The sequence below is a fragment of the Balearica regulorum genome, chromosome 4 (assembly GCF_011004875.1).
Source record: "Balearica regulorum gibbericeps isolate bBalReg1 chromosome 4, bBalReg1.pri, whole genome shotgun sequence".
In the NCBI taxonomy this organism is placed as follows: domain Eukaryota; kingdom Metazoa; phylum Chordata; class Aves; order Gruiformes; family Gruidae; genus Balearica; species Balearica regulorum.
The window spans coordinates 73250746-73269592 of record NC_046187.1 but is presented as its reverse complement, the minus strand read 5'-3'; the positions used below and the strand labels follow the sequence as shown (position 1 = coordinate 73269592).

Below are 18847 nucleotides of genomic sequence, written 5' to 3'. Positions count from 1 at the left end.
TAAAAACTTTTTTCCCTTTTGTATTGTTATTAAGCACTTGTCTAAATGGCTAAACGTGTGTGCCCTGAGAGTGTTCATCCAAAGAGAAACCTTCTCCAGAGTGTAAGGGAAAGAGTTTAAAAAAACAAACACAGTCATGCAATGATGAAAGCCTTGCTCAGCTAATTGACTAGGATGTAATTCTTATTGACATTAAATACATTTACTGATCAACTTTTATATTTCTGTGTTCACTATAATACTTCTAAATGTTGGCTTTGATGCTGTCTTAACAAAGACAGAAAAAGTTCTGCGTATTCCACAAGTACATACACCTCCACAAGCAATACTAAGTGGATTCTGGCCTTTTTTTTTTTTTTCCTCCTTTCTTTTCCCCCCCACACTATTTGTGGACAGCTGGTTCCATAATGGAACCTGGATATGACTGTTACTTGTCAAGAACTGTTGCTACCTGCACACCTTAAATGTCGGTCCATTGCAACTAAGTTCTAGGAAAGGCATGTTCAATAGGAAGGGTGTGCTCAGTTTTTTTCTTGTTTGGAAGATGCATCTTATTTGACTTTTTTTTAAAAAATATTTTGGATACTTTTTGTTGTTATTGGGGGTATTTTTAATGGGGTTTATCTGAAATATTATAAAATTAGTCAAGGCCAAATTTTCAATTGATAAGTTACTTTCGGTATCTAATTTACAGGGGAGAGAGACAGGGGTGGGAGTGTAGACTTCTGCCTTAAGAACAAACAAACATTTATAGACCTGACATACCAGAGATTAAAAGGTAGGCTTTTGCTCCCTTAAAATCAGGCTTTGAAGTTGTTTTAAGATGAATGGACAGAAGCAGTAAGGTGTTTATACATTAATGAATAAATTTCATACCTGCATTTAATCTTGAAACAAAATACTTATTTTTACTTCTAGGCACTTGACATCAGTAGTCATTTCCTCCAGTACTTCATGTGAAATGTGGTTTTGTTTAAAATCTACTCCTTAATGAGCAACTGGTAGGGCCAGCTGTGAGAAAGATACTCAACGCTTCCGAGTCTGCAAAAGCTCGGAGTAGTTTTTTACTGCCTGTGTAAGACTTGGTATAACCATCCAAAAGCTCATGATATTTGTGAGAAGGGATACAGGTGGTGTATTCTCATTTCTTTTTTTACCTTGGCCCTCCACCCCCCCCAATAAAGTAGTAGGTGCCAGTAGAGTGTAACCAGTATTTTTTTAATAAATAAAAAAGGCTTTACATTACCATTACTGCTGGATTATCGGCACACTGTGTGTTTGCATGAAACACATCTGCTTTAGCTTTTCAATCAATTTTTGTGGTTTTTGGCTGGCTTCATTAAATTGGGTGGATTTGTTGACAGCAGATAAGTGTCACAGTATCCTGCAGAGTCTAGATACTACTTCTGAACTTTGTCAAAGAAATTGTATTTTTTTTTCTAAGAGAGGACATAATAAAGAACATGCAATACTCTAAATTCTTAGCTAGTCTGTCATTCCTCACATCCTCGTGAAGTATGAGCTGACCAGCAGATGGCAGTTTAAAGAAGCCTGTGAAAGATTTTGAAGGTGTTGCTTTTATCCTACGTTCCTTATATCTTCCCTAGAGGGAATTCTTTCTTTCTGTAACATCCAGTGTCAAAACAAGCTCAGTTGCTGGTTATAGCTACAACTTCTTGCATTTCCAAGGCCTAATAATGCAAGTTATAATAACGCAAGTCTTAAGTTTTGTTCTTTTTCTGCATATTAAACAGTGTATTTTTTTTCTTATTACCAATTTGAGGCAGATTTGGTTTATCTGCATTTTTTAATGGGCATTAGCATGTACCAATGGAGAAAACATGTACAATTCTTAAAAGGTAAGGTATCTGATTGAGAAGGCAGTCATGAGACATGTACAACTTGCAACTAAAAAAGTACGTCAGCTCCATATATCAACCCTGGAGTCTAGTTGTACTACAGTATGCAACTAAAATATTCTAGGCACGCTTACTGAAGGTAAAAATAACTGTCTTTGAGATCCTAGGAACAGGAAGGAAGGAAGGAATTCATGTTATTTTAAACAAACTACTGCCCTAAAGAAAAAATAGCTGAAGCTAACCTTGCAGGTTGTTAAACAGAATCGGTGTGCTTCTAGCATTTCATTCTAGCTTCCTTCGAAGATAACTTTCTCTTCAAAACAGTACTTACGGATAATTTAATATATAGTGTCACTTTAAATCCTCTGACTTAAGCAGACAGTTGTTTCCTGTGTTTGTTTCTGTATGCCTATAGGGTTTTTTTTTCCTGTTTCAAAGCACCAGTAAGCAGTCAGGGGTGCGTTTTTGTGGAACACTGCAAGTAATTGGACTTGTTTCTTGCTAAACTGCTAAAGCCTCTAACAATTGAAATGACCTTCATCGCCCACCAGATCATACAGTTTTGTTACAATGCTTCTACTTTCACATGGAAAAAAGTTCTAGGCTTGACTCTTGTTTTTTGGCAGCTCGTTCTGTGTAGAAAATTAAGTTTCTTCTGTAATTATTCTCATCTTGTGTATTCCTTAGGCTTCAGAGTGCAGAGAATCTGTTTGCTGAATGTTTACATGATGTAGGTTTTTATTCCACACCCCCTACCAAAGTATCATGAGTACCTGTAGGCAATTTTATTATGTTTTAAAATGTTCTCAGAGTTTTAATTAACTTTCCAGGCAAATTCAGAAATGCATAATATCCTTATCTGAAACGTCTAATTCCTGCTAATAATAAAAATGAAACTTGTCCCAGGCCGTCTTTTTTGCTATTATAGTACTGTGTACACTTGTGGCACCGCATACTTAAAGAATTTACCTAGTCTAGCAGTATGGGCCAAAATATCATTCTTCATTCAGTTCAGGAATTCTTATACTGAAATAAAGGAAATGTTAACTGTAACTCAATTGGCTCTGTCAGTTTTTCTGTCTCCGTGTGGGTGCACGATAGATTGTCTTTTGAATACAGTTTGATCTGATGTTTGTATGTTGCTTATTTACTTACTCTTATATAAAAGTTGTGCTTAGATTTAAAAAAAAAAAAAAAGAACCACAAAACAACCCCAACCCTTTAGCCATTGAGATTTTGTTAATAAGAAAAAAAAAAAATTGCAGTTGGTGTTTCTGTGTGGAAGGACTAAAGAGTTTGCTGATCAGAACATGCGTACTCCAGGCTAGAGAAAGCTGTTAGCCAGACCAGACCACTTCCTCCTGGATGACTGTGGTATAGCAATCACTGACTCTAACGTCACCTCAGGAAGTCTGAGCCTGTAGCAGGGTCCTTAGTTTTAAGCAAAGTGGAACTGAATAGCCAACAGCATTCAGAAGTCGTGGAAACATGCTTCTGACGTGCTTGTAAAAAGATGCAGTTAAAGTAGCTGTTAAAGACAGCAGATGACCTGAGGGAGGATGCCACTTGAGCCAGTGAGTGGCTTAATACAACTCTAAGAGAGTGGTAGGTCACTCTTTGTGGGCCCTTTCTTTTATGGATCCTGCTGTGGAGGTGACCTGACTACCAAACAAAAAAGCAAAAGTCAGTAATTTTCCACCATACTTTGTTTGCGTTTTATATATCCCTAGCTTTTAAGATAAGTATACATAGTGGATTTTGTTTCCAGTTGATGTTCTACAGCCGGGATTATAAAATGAGAGATGCTCAAGTAAAACAAGGGGAAGCGGGAGGGTTAACTTTTTTAGCTCTGGAAAAATTTGCCCTTTAGTTGTTTTTATAACTGCTTAAGCCCAACGTGACAGGAGAACATTGTCTTGAGCGTGACTAAGACCAAAGCTTGTATTCTTAATGCTTAAGAAGTGCTGTTAAGCAAGCATAGATGAGTAATATAAGAAGTGGTTGGTTTTTTAAGACTGAATGAGCTAATAAAGTGAGTGTTCCGAGTAAGAAATTTTTATAATGAAAATTGCACTTTGGTAGCTAGAAAAATCTGAAAAGGTGTGCGACTGGTGGAGTAGTAACTGTTGGAGCCCATTGCAGTGTGGGCACAGAGATGCAGAAATGTTAGCAACTTTTTCACTCAAAATTACCAAATTCATTTTGAACCTTCGAACACTGGGCAGGGAAAGCTTGTCTGAATTGGATCTAGGAGAGCACAAGTCCTAGTGAAGCTGCTAAGCACAAAAGTGTGAATGTTGTTCACTTTGCAGTTGCTAACACACAGTGAATAGTATTTGAAACTTGCTTCTGCTCCATGAGGCATGAGTTTTTGCCTCAACAAATACTGATGCCCTAGTCCTTTAGGACACCCTTTAGCCAGGAGGTACTTACAGGGAAGAAAAAAAGAGACCATCTTCACCCCCTCCCCACCTCCAAGATAACATCAAGCCAGCAAAGATGCTTTTATAGATCATCTTTTTAAAATGAAGGCTTAATCGTAAGCCTAAAACAAAGTGCACATTTAATAGCCAGGGCAACAGCTGATTGAGGGCCAGTCTTGACAGGCAAAACAGTTGTGTTTAATGGTCTTACTATGGTAACTTCTTAAATTCTTGGGCTGCAGATTGGATGAGTACAGCCATTTCTTTTCAGACCTAGAATTTCTGAACCTCTTTTTTCCTTGGATTTACAGTGTAATGGTTTTGCTGGCACTAGTATTTACTGTTTGATTTTGGAGCGGTCTGAAAGGAAGTAGAACATTTTAAATGGAAAAAAAATTTTTTTCCCTCAAGTTGAGTGAGTGGATGGAGCAAATGTCCACATAAGTATTTCACTTCATCCTCACCTGCTGTTTTGAAACACAGGATCATTTAAATTTTTAAATTCCAGCCTATCCTTTCTTGTACCATGTATCAGTATGATTGGATGCCAACTGATAGTATGTCAGTACCTTTTTTTTTTTTTTAAGTGAAATTTCAGCCATCCAGATGTGGAACTAATGCTACCATTTGCAGAGTTCACCCACGTGATTCTAGAAATACGCAAGCTGAGTGTACATACCAGCTTGCATCCAACTTTAAAAAAAAAAAAAAAAAGCCAGAGGGAATGAAGAATTGGCTCGCATTTCTGCTGAGGTGTGTGGCTGAGACAGGAATCCAGTACCTGGTTGCAAAAAATGCTTAAAAAAGTTGTTGCAGAATTGAACTCAACATTTAGATGTACTGAATGGTGTGAGAAATGTTTCCCTAAGTTAGTTTTTATCCTTTCACCTTTGAACGCTTTAACTGATGGTGCAGTGAGCTGTGCAGTTAAGTGAAACTCGGTGTTGCAGCTGAGGAAAGTCTTGCAGTAGGAAAAACATTTGAGAAGTGATTTTGTACACAACGCATCTGTCAAATCATCTTCCTGCTCCCCCTCCCTTAATCTTTTTAGAGATCTTCAATCAAAAGACAAAATTAGGAATACAAACATATAAACTCACAAAATGCACCTAGCTGATTCAATTTAATTCCTTTTAATACTCTAGTGTCTTAAGTCTTATTTTAAATGTATGGAGTTGCACACATTTCCTCTTCTTTTCTTAGCCAGCCCAGCAGCCTCAATCAAAACCAAATTCTTAGTTACTCAACATAAGCCTGAGAAGGAAACTCCATTATTCCACAAACAGTCCTTGCATTGGAACACGCATTGTATGTCCCTTTAGCACAAAATGAGGAGTTAAAAAATAAAAATCTCATCCTTATATTTAGCAATTAAACAATTACCCAGTATTCAGTGGCAGTTGCTGATGTAATCTGGCTTTATACACCAAATATTGCACTATGCAAAGCATCTTCATTCAGTTAAGAATTAATGCTGAAGATTGCTTGTATAATCATATAGTCTTTCTAAAAATAGATTGATGTTTGTCTGAGAGAATCCATTAAACACTTCTGTTGGTTAATGTGAGCAGGGAATTTTAGCTTATACGAGTGGCTTGGTTCAAAAGAAGATTAAAAAGACTCTGGAGATACGAGGTCTTGAACCGTTGTGGGTTTGAGTAACTCCTGCCTAAAAAAAAGTTGAAATAGTATAAAAAGCATGATCAAAATACCTTCAGATGAATAAACTGAATAACTAATAACACGTTGCCACGATTTGTATCTTTTCATGGGTAAAAAATATAATACTAAACCCGAAGAATTTACAGACATGCCAAAATTTTGTCCCCGTTTGACTCAGTAACAAGTGTTTTTCCAATAACAAAGCTATGGAGAACTTGGAAAAATGCAGTCACGTGTCCTTACATGTTCCCTTCAAGTCTTACGTGTGTGAGTAGTGAATAATAACTGATACACGTGGGAAAGGAAAGATTGCCTTGGGAAGCTGACAGTAAATTTGTCGCTTCTGCGAGCAACTGTATTCTGAACCTGTATTCCTTAATCCCTGAAGTAAGTTCTGGCCCAGCCCAAACGAAGAGCAAAGCTCCTCATGATTTGGTTTTTAGGCCAGTTTTTTTCCCCTCTCACTTGTGTACGCAGATGTGCTGTTTCCAGTAACAAGAGCCGGATTTGATTTCTGAAATACCACCCAGTTGCTGAGTGTTCAGGCAGTGCGGTGTGAAAAGCCTCTTCAGGCAAGTCCTCACAAAATAGCGTTGACGTTCAATAATTCAAGGAAATGGGAAGGAAAGCCTGACTGATGTGCAAAACATAAAGTCCGGTGGTGCTTGCGATGACACTAACTTCAGCAGAAGGGTATCTTCCATGTTGCAGCATCGTTAATTGCTAATGAAAAGTGGAGGTGATTATAGAATTTGGGTACGATTTCATTGCAGAAACTTGGCACTTGCTATAAATCTGAAGTGAACAGCCTTGCCTTTTTTCCCCTGAATTTGCGCTCTTGAAAGTAGTACTTTGCCTTTATGAGAAATAAGAAATTACTCAAAATGTAAAACGGAACATAATAGCAAACCGGCAATCGCTACAAATTACTAATTAACAGGTTTTGCCACTAATCTAAATGTTGATTACTTTGAACCTTGGCCTGAATATCAGAGAGTTAATTACGTGCAGTTTACTTTGCTAAGGAGATTATATTACAAAAGTAAGGACAAGACAAGCTCTGGCATGATCACAAGGGAAAGATTTACGTTTGTAACTTAACAATTAAAGAAAAAAAAAAGCCCCCAAAAACCTGTGCTGATTTTTATTGAATGCTGTGATTTGGGCACTTGCACGTGAACTATTAGACCTTCCATTATAGAAAGTTGTGTTAACAAACCACAAAAGTGTTACATTTAATTTTAGACGTGGCTGTTTCACTTCAGCATAAACTGATTTCCAGCAATCGTCTTGTAAATCATCTAGTTAGTGACTGTTTTAATCCAAACGTATTTTTATTGTGAAACTCAACTGTCCGCTTGGTGAATCAGAACGCATTCGTGCCGCTGCAGCTTGCTTGGGGTACAACTAACCTTCTCGTGCCCTGCCTGCCATTAGGTTGTAAGTCCTCTCTGAGAAACATTAGATGAAGGTCGTCTCAGTGTCTTCTACATGGGCCTGAAGGGACAGACATGCATTTCACATCCCTGGTATTTGGGATAACTTCAGGAGCTGAGTGTTTGAATTCTGGTTCTCCTCGCAGAGGGAGCTTTCCCGAAAGACGGTTGTATAGAACAGGGGTTATTTGCAAAGGGAGATGGCTGGTAGGAAGCATTTCCCTTTCTGTAAGATATAAATAAGACAAGTTCAAACTCTGAATTATCCTGAAGAAATGCTTCCCTCTCTTATAACGGAGGATCTGCCTCCCCCTTTATTAGCCCCCTAAAGTTAGCCAGTATGAAACTCTTGAGGTGATGGTGGAGTGGATGCGAGCTGTGCATGGGTTACACATAACGTGGCTGTTGGATGTGATGGCTAAACCTTTGGTCGTGGTAGCAGGGATCAAGACATGCATTCTGCAGCAGCAGCCTGCGTCAGGCAGTAGAAGTTATCGCTGAGCTTCTTATGAATATATTGATTCTGAGGAGTTGCAACAGCCATGAGCAGGTATCCAGGCTTGTCTATGTTGTGCAAAGCTGGTGGTTAATAGAGCATTTGATTTGTGAAGTGTGTGAGGCTCCTGACAGCTGCGAAGGAGAGATCTTGAAAGATACTCTCAGTCTGGTAGCCATACGGTTGATGAACTGAAGGGATTTTGTTCCTGCTATGTGTGTTGGTATTCATGCTTGAAATCCAGCATTAATCTACAGGCAGGTGTAAATTGCCAAGTTTTATCTTGAACGGGCTGATAGAATTTGGGGGTTGTGGTTGCGTTTGTGATGTAGAGTTTGATTCTTGCCAGCGCTGCTCCTTTTTGGCTCAGTAACCGTTTCATTTAAATGAAGGGCTGGTACATTCATTCTGAGGCAGTAAAATCTCAGTTCTGTAGGAAAATGGCTGTCGACCTGTGGTTCACAACTGGGATTTTGTGACCTATATCTAGGGGCTTTCTGAAAAACTGTCCTCTGCCAATAAGGTTACCTTTCCACATAGAGGTCTGCATCCCTCCTTTGAACGTTTTACAAGTATATAAACCAAAGAAAAGCTGGGAAAACATTGCTTTGAAACAAACCTTATTCTCTTATGACTGAATATATTTGTCACTGAATATGTTGTGTATCTCTGCTCTGCCTTCAAAAGTAGGGAGCTGGGGGAAGAGGAGTGCTTTCCTCAAGCTTTTGCTGCTGGGAAGACTATCTTAACTCTCAAGGTGTGCTGCACAAGGTTTTTTTCAGGGTTTTCAGGGAAAAGATGGGGAACAACCGTAGTGTCAAGTTAACATAAGACCGCTTGTTTGATTTAGAACATAAAGCGTACTTTTTTTTTTTTTTTTTTTAGTAGAAGAGAAATACGGAACTAAGACCTTCGAGCTTATTTTTTCTTTTCTTTTTTTTTTTTCTTTTCTAAACATGACTAATTTTGGCTTGTTGAAACAGGAACATAATGAGGTACTAAAAATGTTAGAGCAGTGCACTGCTTATACTAATTAATGTTTCTGTGGGAATAGTTTAAACAGCAATAAGCATGTGTGGAAATTTACTTAGACCGTAGGGGAAAATGTTTTTGTGTTTTTGCCAATCATCTCCCACGCCACCTTTCTTTATCTGCCCCTTCCTGGCAAGAACTGGCTGCTCCTGGCCAGGCACTCAGGTTGCATTTGCAGTTTACTGTTTCACAGCTCCTTCCAGGGGACAGAGGTTTCCTGGTGCCTGACCAAAGCAAGGATTTTGCATGCAGTTTCTTCTAATCACTTCTAAAATGGTCGGGCAGAATCTCAAATCGCTCCGGTTGTCAAAATATTCATAGGTGAAGTGTAGGTATAAATCACTTTGTTGGTATGCATTTGCACAGAGGAAATGCATTTAAAACATTACAAGTAATCTGGGGAAAAAAACAACAACAACAAACAACCACCCACCATCAATCTGATCCAATTTACAAAATATTTTTAGACGTGGTCAAGGAAAGCAGATGTTAAATGGAGGAAAGCACGTGATCTGGCAGCAACGGTGTGAAGTAATCACTCAAAACCAGTGTTTCTAAAGGGATTTTATAAAGACTAATGCTAGGACTGGTTCGGCTTTACATTTTTCTCTCTGATTTCAAGATAAATCACTTCTAATAAATTTGCACATTACATGGACATTGGCTGATAGGGAGGTCGCACATAGCTGTATTCATTACTTGGTAAGCCGGGCCATTTGTAATAAAATGTGGTTTACTATGGATAAATATGAGATGGTGTGTCTGAAAACAGAAAGCAAATTCTTCATGTGAAGTGGGGTGTCTGTGTCCTGACAAACGGCTATTGGCAAAATGATCTCTTGAGTACCGCGGCAATTTACAGTGACTTTCAGTACTTAGGGAGATCCTTAGACAGCAGAACAGAAGCGGTGAAGAGTAGCATGTTAGTTTGCTTTGGACAGTGTACTTATGAGACTTGGAATGGGCTATTGTCTCCAGTTCTCTTGCCTGATTTTTCAACAACCATTTTAAAGTACAGATAAGGTTTAGAGAAAACGCACCAAAAATCTCTTGATGCTGGAAAATGTTCCTTAGGGAGAAAATTAGAGTCTGTTCTGGCTTACCAAAAAGGATTGAAATGGGCTTAATTGCAGCATGCTTCCACAGGAGGAAAATGCCTGGTCCCAAAGGGCTTTTAATATGGCTGAAATACCTGGAGAAAGCATCATCAACTGAGAGGTGCGGTTAGAAACCCAAAAGGGACATGAGGCAGTATGTTTTTGGTGGTGTGTGCGAATAACCATTAGAACAAGCTCACAGAGAAGTCACAGGTTTCTTGTGCAATTGCAAATTGTGATGTCCTGCTGGAGAACGTACGTAGTGAAACACAACTCATTGAGTACCATCCGGGGGCAGCAATAGGAAGTTCTGCATCTTCTGGTGTGAGATGAGGCAAATGACTCAGTTGCCCATTCCCTCCCCAAATTCTATTGAATTGAAAACTGCCCTATATTTTCTTTTAAATATGTTATTTGGGTTGGTTTCTTTAAATTATTAATATTTTAAAAAATCCACCCTCGCTAATACCTCTAGATCTGTTATATAAGATTTATCCATAACAGAGGCTATATTTTGTAGTATTTTGAATTCATCGTTAGCTCTAACATTCCTTAAATATATTCAGAGACACTTTTTTTCTTTCTTCCTCTCTTCTACATACTGTTCCCACTTTCTTGGACAATATTTGGGTCAGAGACTTCTCTTTCATAAAACACATCTTCAAAGTTTAATATCTGAAGGTATCCCTATGTTACTGGCTGGGCACTTCTAGCTAACCATGATACAGAACTGAGTATAAATAAAATGCCGTATTACAAAGTTTTGGTTTGGCTGCTGTTGAGTTGGTGAGGATGATTGTTATATAGTCCTTTTGATGAGACTTCCACAAATGCATAGTCAAACTTTTTTTTTAACAGGAGGGGGGAACAAAACCAAAAAAGTGTGCCTAAATCTGCTAGTCTGAATTGCAGTCTGTTTGCTTCCTTCAGTTGATATTCTGTACAAGATGACCATACATGACTGCTTTCTCTAACACGTATGTTTAATCTTCAGATCTCCGATGGCCAAGGAGATGAGCGGTCAGAGTCTCCCTATGAAAGTGCTGATGAAACTCAGACTGAAGTGTCTATATCATCCAAAAAATCTGAGCGAGGAGCAGGAACAAAAAAAGAATATGTGTGTCAGGTGAGAAATGTTAGCTGGGGCAGTGAGCCATGTTTTCTGAGGTTTCCTAGAAAAAGTCTTTTATAAATATGAAAATGACAATATTAGGCCAGAAACAGGTTTATCATGTGTCTGAGATGTCTATTCGTGATGAGGGTGCCGTGTCAGTAAACGGAATTCTTCATTCCTAGTTTGGGTTTTTTTTTTTTTTCCTTGACCTCCAATAAGTGACTTAGCCTTTCTGCCTGAGTTTCCAGATCTGTAAGCTAAGCATAATTTCTACCTCAGAATAAGTGCATGAGTGTGGCCAGGTATCTGGTTAAATGACTGAGGAGAGCTGCTCATTTATCTGTTAATAAAGAGGAGGAAGTGAAAAACCAGTGGGTTTTGTGCTTCTGCGTGCAGCAGAGATTGCAGCGATGCATTGGTAGCAGCGTGCGTGTGGCATGCTAATTGAAAGCAAAACCTTTCTCAAACTATTCTAAAAGAGTTCTTAGACTATGAAATGATAACGCAATACAAATGGACAGATCAAATTTGTTTCCATGAGACTGGGCAAGCAGTTATATTTCCATTTCTTGTACATAGTGATGATGAGGTTATATCTGTCTTTAAATGTTGGCTAATCTCTTAAATTCTGCCAGCATTATTGTTCGGTTCATTTTTAGTTATGCATGTGTCATTGCTAACCACTCAGACCTAGAAGTATCATTGTGCCACCTAGATTAATTTCCTTTTGCCAAGGCAAAGGAAAATAAGGATGCTTTTTAACCCTACTCAGATGCGTCAGTGTGCTCAGGGAATATTTCTTAAAGCTTTTTTTTCTTATCCTTTTTTTTCTGTCAGATTGTATTTACTCATGAACTGTGGTTCTATGAGTGATATTTCTAGTGGTTTAATGACTCTATTATCTGTTTCAACTGGAAGCCAGGGCATGTGGTGATGCTTGTAAAAATTATCTTTCACTTGTTAAATTTTATTTCAACAATGGGAAAAGAGATTTTGAGGAGCAATATATGAAAAGGAATAAAGAAAACAGTTTTTTCCACATATGAACTTTTCTTTAACATTCAATGCCTTTGTGTTGTAAAAGCTGTGTGAAAAAACAGGTGATCTCCTACTGTGTGAAGGACTTTGCTATCGAGCTTTTCATGTAAGCTGCCTTGGGCTCTCTGGAAGACCAGCAGGAAAATTCATTTGTAGTGAATGTACATCAGGCAAGTTTGTCCCTTTCTATTAATTAAAACAAACAAACACAAAAAGTTGTAGTTTTCCCATACATTGTTCTTGGAAATCCTCCTGGACAGAGTATGGATCTCTGGAGAAACCATATTTATCCTTTGGTGTCTGCAGGGTGGGAGTTCCTATAGTTTGAATTCCTGATTTAGTCTGAATTCCATTGCCTTAATAATTGCAGAATATTTGCTCTCTGAGTACAATTACAGATTAGAGTTAAAGTCTGTCACAGAGACTTAAGAAATCCTAGAAAAAAAAGCAGCAAGTGAAACTTTTTAAGTCCTTTTTCAGTCCTTTGTGTGTCTATATCAATCTTTTGCTTTTCCTATTAAAAGACTACCTTATTGCTATTAATTTCATTTGCTTTTAATCCTATAATAACTGCTTGGAAGTTCTTAATCTTAAAACTTTACGTAAAAGATTTGCGTTCTTGCTCATAAGCTCAGTTCAGTACACATGGTAAACCTTGTTGGAACAAGGTTCCTTCAAAATAAAGCTGTTCCAAGCAGTCCAGAGAGGCGATTAGAGGATGCTTGTCTTTGGTTTGTGGACCTACATCAAATTTCACAGGATCACAGACAACCCATTATCCTATTTCATTGCTTTAAAAATCAAATCAAATCAAATCAAATCAAATCAAATCAAATCAGTTATCCTGGTGTACTGAGGCTTGTAAATAAGAACGTAAAAGCAGATTGGTGAGGCTTTGGGTGTTGTGTACACTTTAACTGCAGTGGGTTTGCATTGTAACTTTATCTGTATCTGAGCAGATTAGTATTTAACAATAAAGAGTTAAAGTAAATAGATTGCTGTGTCAAATAATAGAATTTGATTTGAGTTTGTAAAAAAACACCAAAAACCCAAACAACAACAAAAACAACTCCCCCATGTATAACAAAAACTGACAAAAGAAGCATTTTAATTTCATGTGTTTGGATGAAAAATTAGTTACATTTTTTTTATTACTTTTGCCACTAGGTGTGCATACCTGTTTTGTGTGTAAAGAGAGAAAGGCAGATGTAAAACGCTGTGTCGTATCCCACTGTGGAAAATTCTACCATGAAGCTTGTGTGAAAAAATTTCATCTTACTGTGTTTGAGAACAGGGGGTTTCGATGTCCTCTCCACAGCTGCCTAAGTTGTCATGTTAGTAACCCCTCACATCCACGAATTTCAAAAGGTAGTTTCATTTTACATTTTTATGACTGATGAATTAAGTCTATTTATGGTATGTTAAGGTAAGGAATCTGTCCATTTAATAGCTGCTAGCTGCAGTTTTTCAGGCATGCATGGACTATTGATTGATTTGGAATTTAAAAAAAAATAAATAATTGAATAATTTTTAGTCAACATTAGTATTTACCTTGTTTGTGGGTTTGTTTGGTTTTTTTTAAACTAGCTTTCAGTTATCTGTAGTTAACCATGTTTTCTTCTCAAGAGAGAATGAAATCTGGAATGCGTATGTGGTGAGGAGAGACAGGCTGAGCAGAGCGAGGGCAAGACCTGTGAACGTACAAGTAGTGCAGCCAGGCTCGCCGAATGTGGAGACCTTTGAGTCTGGGCGTAGCTTTAGCTTTGGGCAACGTCTGTAGACAAAAACTGCACGACTGAGGAAAGCTTGTCTACCCTGGTGTGCATAGTTAAAACCTTGGCATTTAAATAGTATAGCATTTGAAAGTCAGTGTAGGGCTCTTTCAGAACCTTTGTTGATTTACTGTTGTTGCTAAATGCAAATATGCACACTTTGAAAACATAATTGATATATTTTTGTGTGCGTACAGGCTACCTCAGGCAGTACTACTGGTTTTTAGCTCAAATAATAAATCAGTTTTCTTCAAAAATAATATAGCGATGTTCTGCTTTGCTAGGAAAGATGATGCGTTGTGTTCGCTGTCCTGTTGCATACCATGCTGGAGACGTTTGCATTGCTGCGGGATGTGCAGTCATCGCTTCCAACAGCATTGTTTGTACGAATCATTTCACTGCCATGAAAGGAAAGAGTCATCATGCACATGTCAATGTGAGCTGGTGCTTTGTATGTTCAAAAGGTAAACTGATATAAAACTCTTTCATAAATGCGGCATCAGAATGTTTTATTCTTCACTTTAAGTTTTATTTTTCTAATCTGTTTATAGAAAATTATTAGGAATGTGGCATATTAAGTTAGGCTCCGTTAGGTATTGAAATAACTTAGCTGGCTTGTGCTGCTTCAAGTTTTTTAGTGTCCTTTTTTTTGCAGATATAATTTGTTAAAGAATGTTTTTACTTGGACTTTGTCCAGCAACCAGAAGCCTGATTTAATTCTTTGCCAGAGACACATAATGAGAAGTATTTCTCTGTTCTTTCCCCTGAGTTCAATGTACTGAAGCTTTTTGTGTTTCTTCATTGCTAATGTGTAATATTAAAACATAAATATTTTAAGAGTTGCTTTTAGTTTTGCAGCAGACAGCAAATTGAATCAGTATTAGTTGTTGCTGGGAGTGCCACTAATTAAGGGTGTTTTGGCTTGCGTTGTGCAATATATTTATTTCTTATTGAGCACCACCAAATGCATAGTGCTGATTAAACTGTAGCAGTGGAAGTTTACCTGATTTGTTATCAAATTAACATGCAGCACAGCAGCTTTTAAGCTGCAGCTAACTTCCCACTTGATAATCCATGTAACAAACTAACAACATTATTCCCTTTCCCCCAGGAAAAAAAAAAAAAAAAAGAAATCTTGTTAAAATTTTGCATACAGTGAAATATTACTATATATTAAACCATGTTAAATATATTGTAGTCATTAAAGTGAAACAAAGTGATTATGATTTGTGGTCCATTATTCTGGCTTTTTTATCTCTAGCTTGCTTGTTATTTTCAGTGTATTACTAATCCGGGTCTGCCAGGCATTCAAATTAGTAAGGACCTTTTGGGTTTTGTACACAACTAAGAAGTATTTGTTGCAGGCCAGCATGTTTTAACCATTTATTCTGTAATTGAACTTACCACATGTGTATTGCACTGCTTTGAACCTGGTTGGAATACAAAACTTCTATTTTTGTCTTGATGTTTTTCAAACTTTTTTTTTTTTCTCTCTCTCTCTCTGAAGGAGGAAGCTTGTTGTGCTGCGAGTCATGTCCTGCAGCGTTTCACCCAGACTGTTTAAACATTGAAATGCCAGATGGGAGCTGGTACTGCAATGACTGTAGAGCGGGGAAGAAGCTCCATTTCCAGGATATTATTTGGGTTAAACTGGGAAATTACAGGTCCGATGGACGGATTTATTTTGTTTAGAGTACTGACATGTTTAGTTAAAGATCATACAATTGGTTGCTTCTGTGGGCCAGCCTTGCTGCATGCAGATTTCTCATTCCTCGGTGAACTAGGGACCCCATCTCCTTGCAAGCTTCAAGTTCAAAGAGTTGAAGCTTCCCTGTTGCTCTCGGCCAAGACATTCCCCATACAGGACTCCTGGTAGTCTTCTGGCACCTGCTTCCAGTGTATGAGCCTTCAGCCCCTTTTGTTTCAGAGATCTCTTCAAATAATTAAGCTGGTATAACTTGTAATTGGCTAAATTACTACCTTGCAGGCTGGGAAATAAGTCACTCAGGTTGTCCATGTTTTACACTTCACTGAGATTTGAGTGAGATGGAGGTGGGTGGGGCTTATCCTAGAAAGCATTAATAGCTATATCAAAGCATTAATAGCTATTATCAGCTGTCCCTTGATCTTTGACAATTACAGTGATTGCAGGCCTTGTTAAAGGTGATGTTTTTGCTAACCAGATGGCAGGAGCTTATCCTACGGGTGGGCAAAAGTCCCACAGGTTTGAGTGTCGGGCTTTCATTTGCTAGTCCCGTCTTCTCTCGTTGCCTAGTGAGTGGGAGGAGGAGAGGATTTTAAATCCACTTGGATCTTGGAAATAATAATCACTTAGTGCTGTTTAGGGTGATTTTGTTAACTTTCTCTTGCAGAAAGAGCTTGACTAAAATGCTGTATTTTTTAATTTGTGCTTCTGTGCTAGGTGGTGGCCTGCAGAAGTTTGCCATCCGAAAAACGTTCCCCCAAATATCCAGAAAATGAAGCATGAAATTGGAGAATTTCCTGTGTTTTTCTTTGGTTCTAAGGATTACTATTGGACACACCAAGCACGAGTGTTCCCGTATATGGAGGGAGACAGAGGGAGTAGATACCAGGGGATCAAAGGAATTGGAAAAGTCTTCAAAAATGGTACATAGCTAAAAGTAAACAAAAATGTGATATGCATGCTTTACTTTCTTCACACATAGCCTTAGGTCTGGTTTTGTACATTTGTTTTACAATACTGAATTAAAAAAATTGTTTTGGTGTCCTGGGCAGCAGTCATTCTTACTAACTTTAAATGAAAGCATTATTTTCATGACTTGTAAGAGATTAGCATCTAATTACATTATTTCTGACTGTTTTTACTTTCTGGAAAAGAAATGATGAGTGTAACTGGGAGACAGAAAGAGTAGAATTGATACATCCGTTAAGAGCATGAACACTCCAGAAACATTGTTTGCAAGAAAATTGAATGATGGGACTAGAAAGTAGAAGATGATTCTTTGTTTAACACACATGGGAATGAGCAAGTCAACTTGGGAGGAGTAATCCTCTTTCTAGCATTTCTGTTGATACAACAATCTTTTTTAGCTTTGCAAGAAGCTGAAGCTCGATTTCGAGAAATAAAGCTACAGCGAGAAGCCAAAGAAACCCAAGAAAGTGAACGTAAACCTCCACCATACAAGCATATTAAGGTAAAGTTTGAGGAAATTGCACTGGATACTCAAAGGTGTAAGCCAGCACTGGAGAGGAGGCGCTGAGTGGTGAGGTGGGGAGGAATGGTTGTAATGATGTGCTGGTAATTGTGCTTCTACAGTCATAGGATGATGAAATCTTGCTTCCACTGGAACATCTAGTGTTGCAAAACAAAATTAGTAACCACTGTAATAACTCTTAGAATAAATTCAAATGTTTGAAAGTGTTGATTGAACTATTTTAATGTATTATTCAGGTGAATAAACCTTGTGGTAAAGTGCAGATATATACTGCTGACATTTCTGAGATTCCCAAGTGCAACTGCAAACCCACAGATGAAAACCCGTGTGGCTTTGATTCTGAGTGCCTAAATCGGATGCTGATGTACGAATGCCATCCACAAGTTTGTCCAGCGGGAGAACGGTGCCAAAACCAGTGCTTTACAAAACGTCAATACCCTGAGACAAAGATCATCAAAACCGATGGGAAAGGGTGGGGCCTGGTCGCTAAGAGGGACATTAAAAAGGTATGAATCGTTCTCGCCTAGCAAAGAAGTGGTGACTTGGGATGTCCTTTGTGGGTTTGGTATATACTTTACTAGTGATACTTGGTATCTTTCAGGGAGAGTTTGTGAATGAGTATGTTGGTGAGCTGATTGATGAAGAGGAGTGTATGGCAAGAATCAAATACGCACATGAAAATGACATTACCCACTTCTATATGCTTACTATTGATAAGGTAGAGTATTTTACTTTTTTTTCCCTTTATTTAATTATAACATTATTTTGATCTCTTTTCCTTCTGTTGATCACCTTGGTAGGGCACTCTGCTACCTTTGATGTTCCACAGTTTCATATGTTTCATATGTTCACAATGTTGTATCTTCTGTGCCTGCTTGCTCCATTTTAGATGTATATATATAGAGATATATATAGATATATAAAATGCATCTCATTAGTTCTAACTATGTGATGTAATAAAGTATATATTAAGGTCTATAAATTACACGTTGTTGCTTGAAATCAAGTACAGCAAAAGTATTTATCTGCTTAGTCTTAAAAGCAAGGGTGAAGTTTTGGGACATAGTAATGATACAGTTGAAAGAATTACTGCTAGCAATCTTTTTAGTAAAATTTCAACAACAACAAAAAATTCTCACTTGAGAGTAGTGTGGAATGCAGTTGTCAGGCTGTGTCCTGTATTGGGCATTTACTCTTTTTTGCAACTGTCTGTCCCTTCCTTTGTTTATAGCAAAAACTAGGCTTGGGCTTTTGTAGAAACTGTTTTCTGAAAGCTCTCTCTGCATTAGTAGCCAGCCAGCCCTCCGCAAATTGATTCTGCAGCAAATTAATCCAGCAGATTAATTGACGCAGCAAATTAATCCAGCATCTGTGGTTCTCTGTGCACTCCTCTGAGTATTTTGTTCCTGAGAAGGGGAAGAAAGCAGAGAACCCGGACAGTAGGGGGTATTGATTATATATATATATATATATATATATATATATATAGTATTGCTTCAGTCCACAAACAGCTACTTAGGAGAAAAACAAGCGTTGGCTGTCAATCCTGCATATTTTTTCAGTCCTAATCACCTTTCTTTTGCCTGAGACGATCCTGCTGTATTTCCACAGCTACTGTTTTCATTAATCCTGTAACAGGAGTTCCTGCACAGGATTTGTCATTTGAGAAGGATGAAACCATGTTCCTCTGAACATTTCAGTACCTCACCCCGCTACTAAAC

The 18847-nt window shown here is 38.0% G+C and overlaps 1 protein-coding gene across 7 annotated transcripts in view; it reads left to right on the top strand.

Moving 5' to 3' along the window:
- NSD2 (nuclear receptor binding SET domain protein 2) overlaps window positions 1-18847 on the top strand; it is a 104922-nt gene that overhangs the window by 79135 nt on the left and 6940 nt on the right. For all 7 annotated transcript variants that reach the window (XM_075752677.1, XM_075752681.1, XM_075752682.1 and 4 more), the window contains 9 exons: window positions 11000-11131; window positions 12204-12327; window positions 13325-13525; window positions 14214-14393; window positions 15437-15593; window positions 16352-16557; window positions 17002-17105; window positions 17363-17632; window positions 17728-17844. In XM_075752677.1, the coding sequence (XP_075608792.1) occupies window positions 11000-11131; window positions 12204-12327; window positions 13325-13525; window positions 14214-14393; window positions 15437-15593; window positions 16352-16557; window positions 17002-17105; window positions 17363-17632; window positions 17728-17844 (1491 nt within the window). The remainder of the gene's footprint in view (window positions 1-10999; window positions 11132-12203; window positions 12328-13324; window positions 13526-14213; window positions 14394-15436; window positions 15594-16351; window positions 16558-17001; window positions 17106-17362; window positions 17633-17727; window positions 17845-18847) is intronic.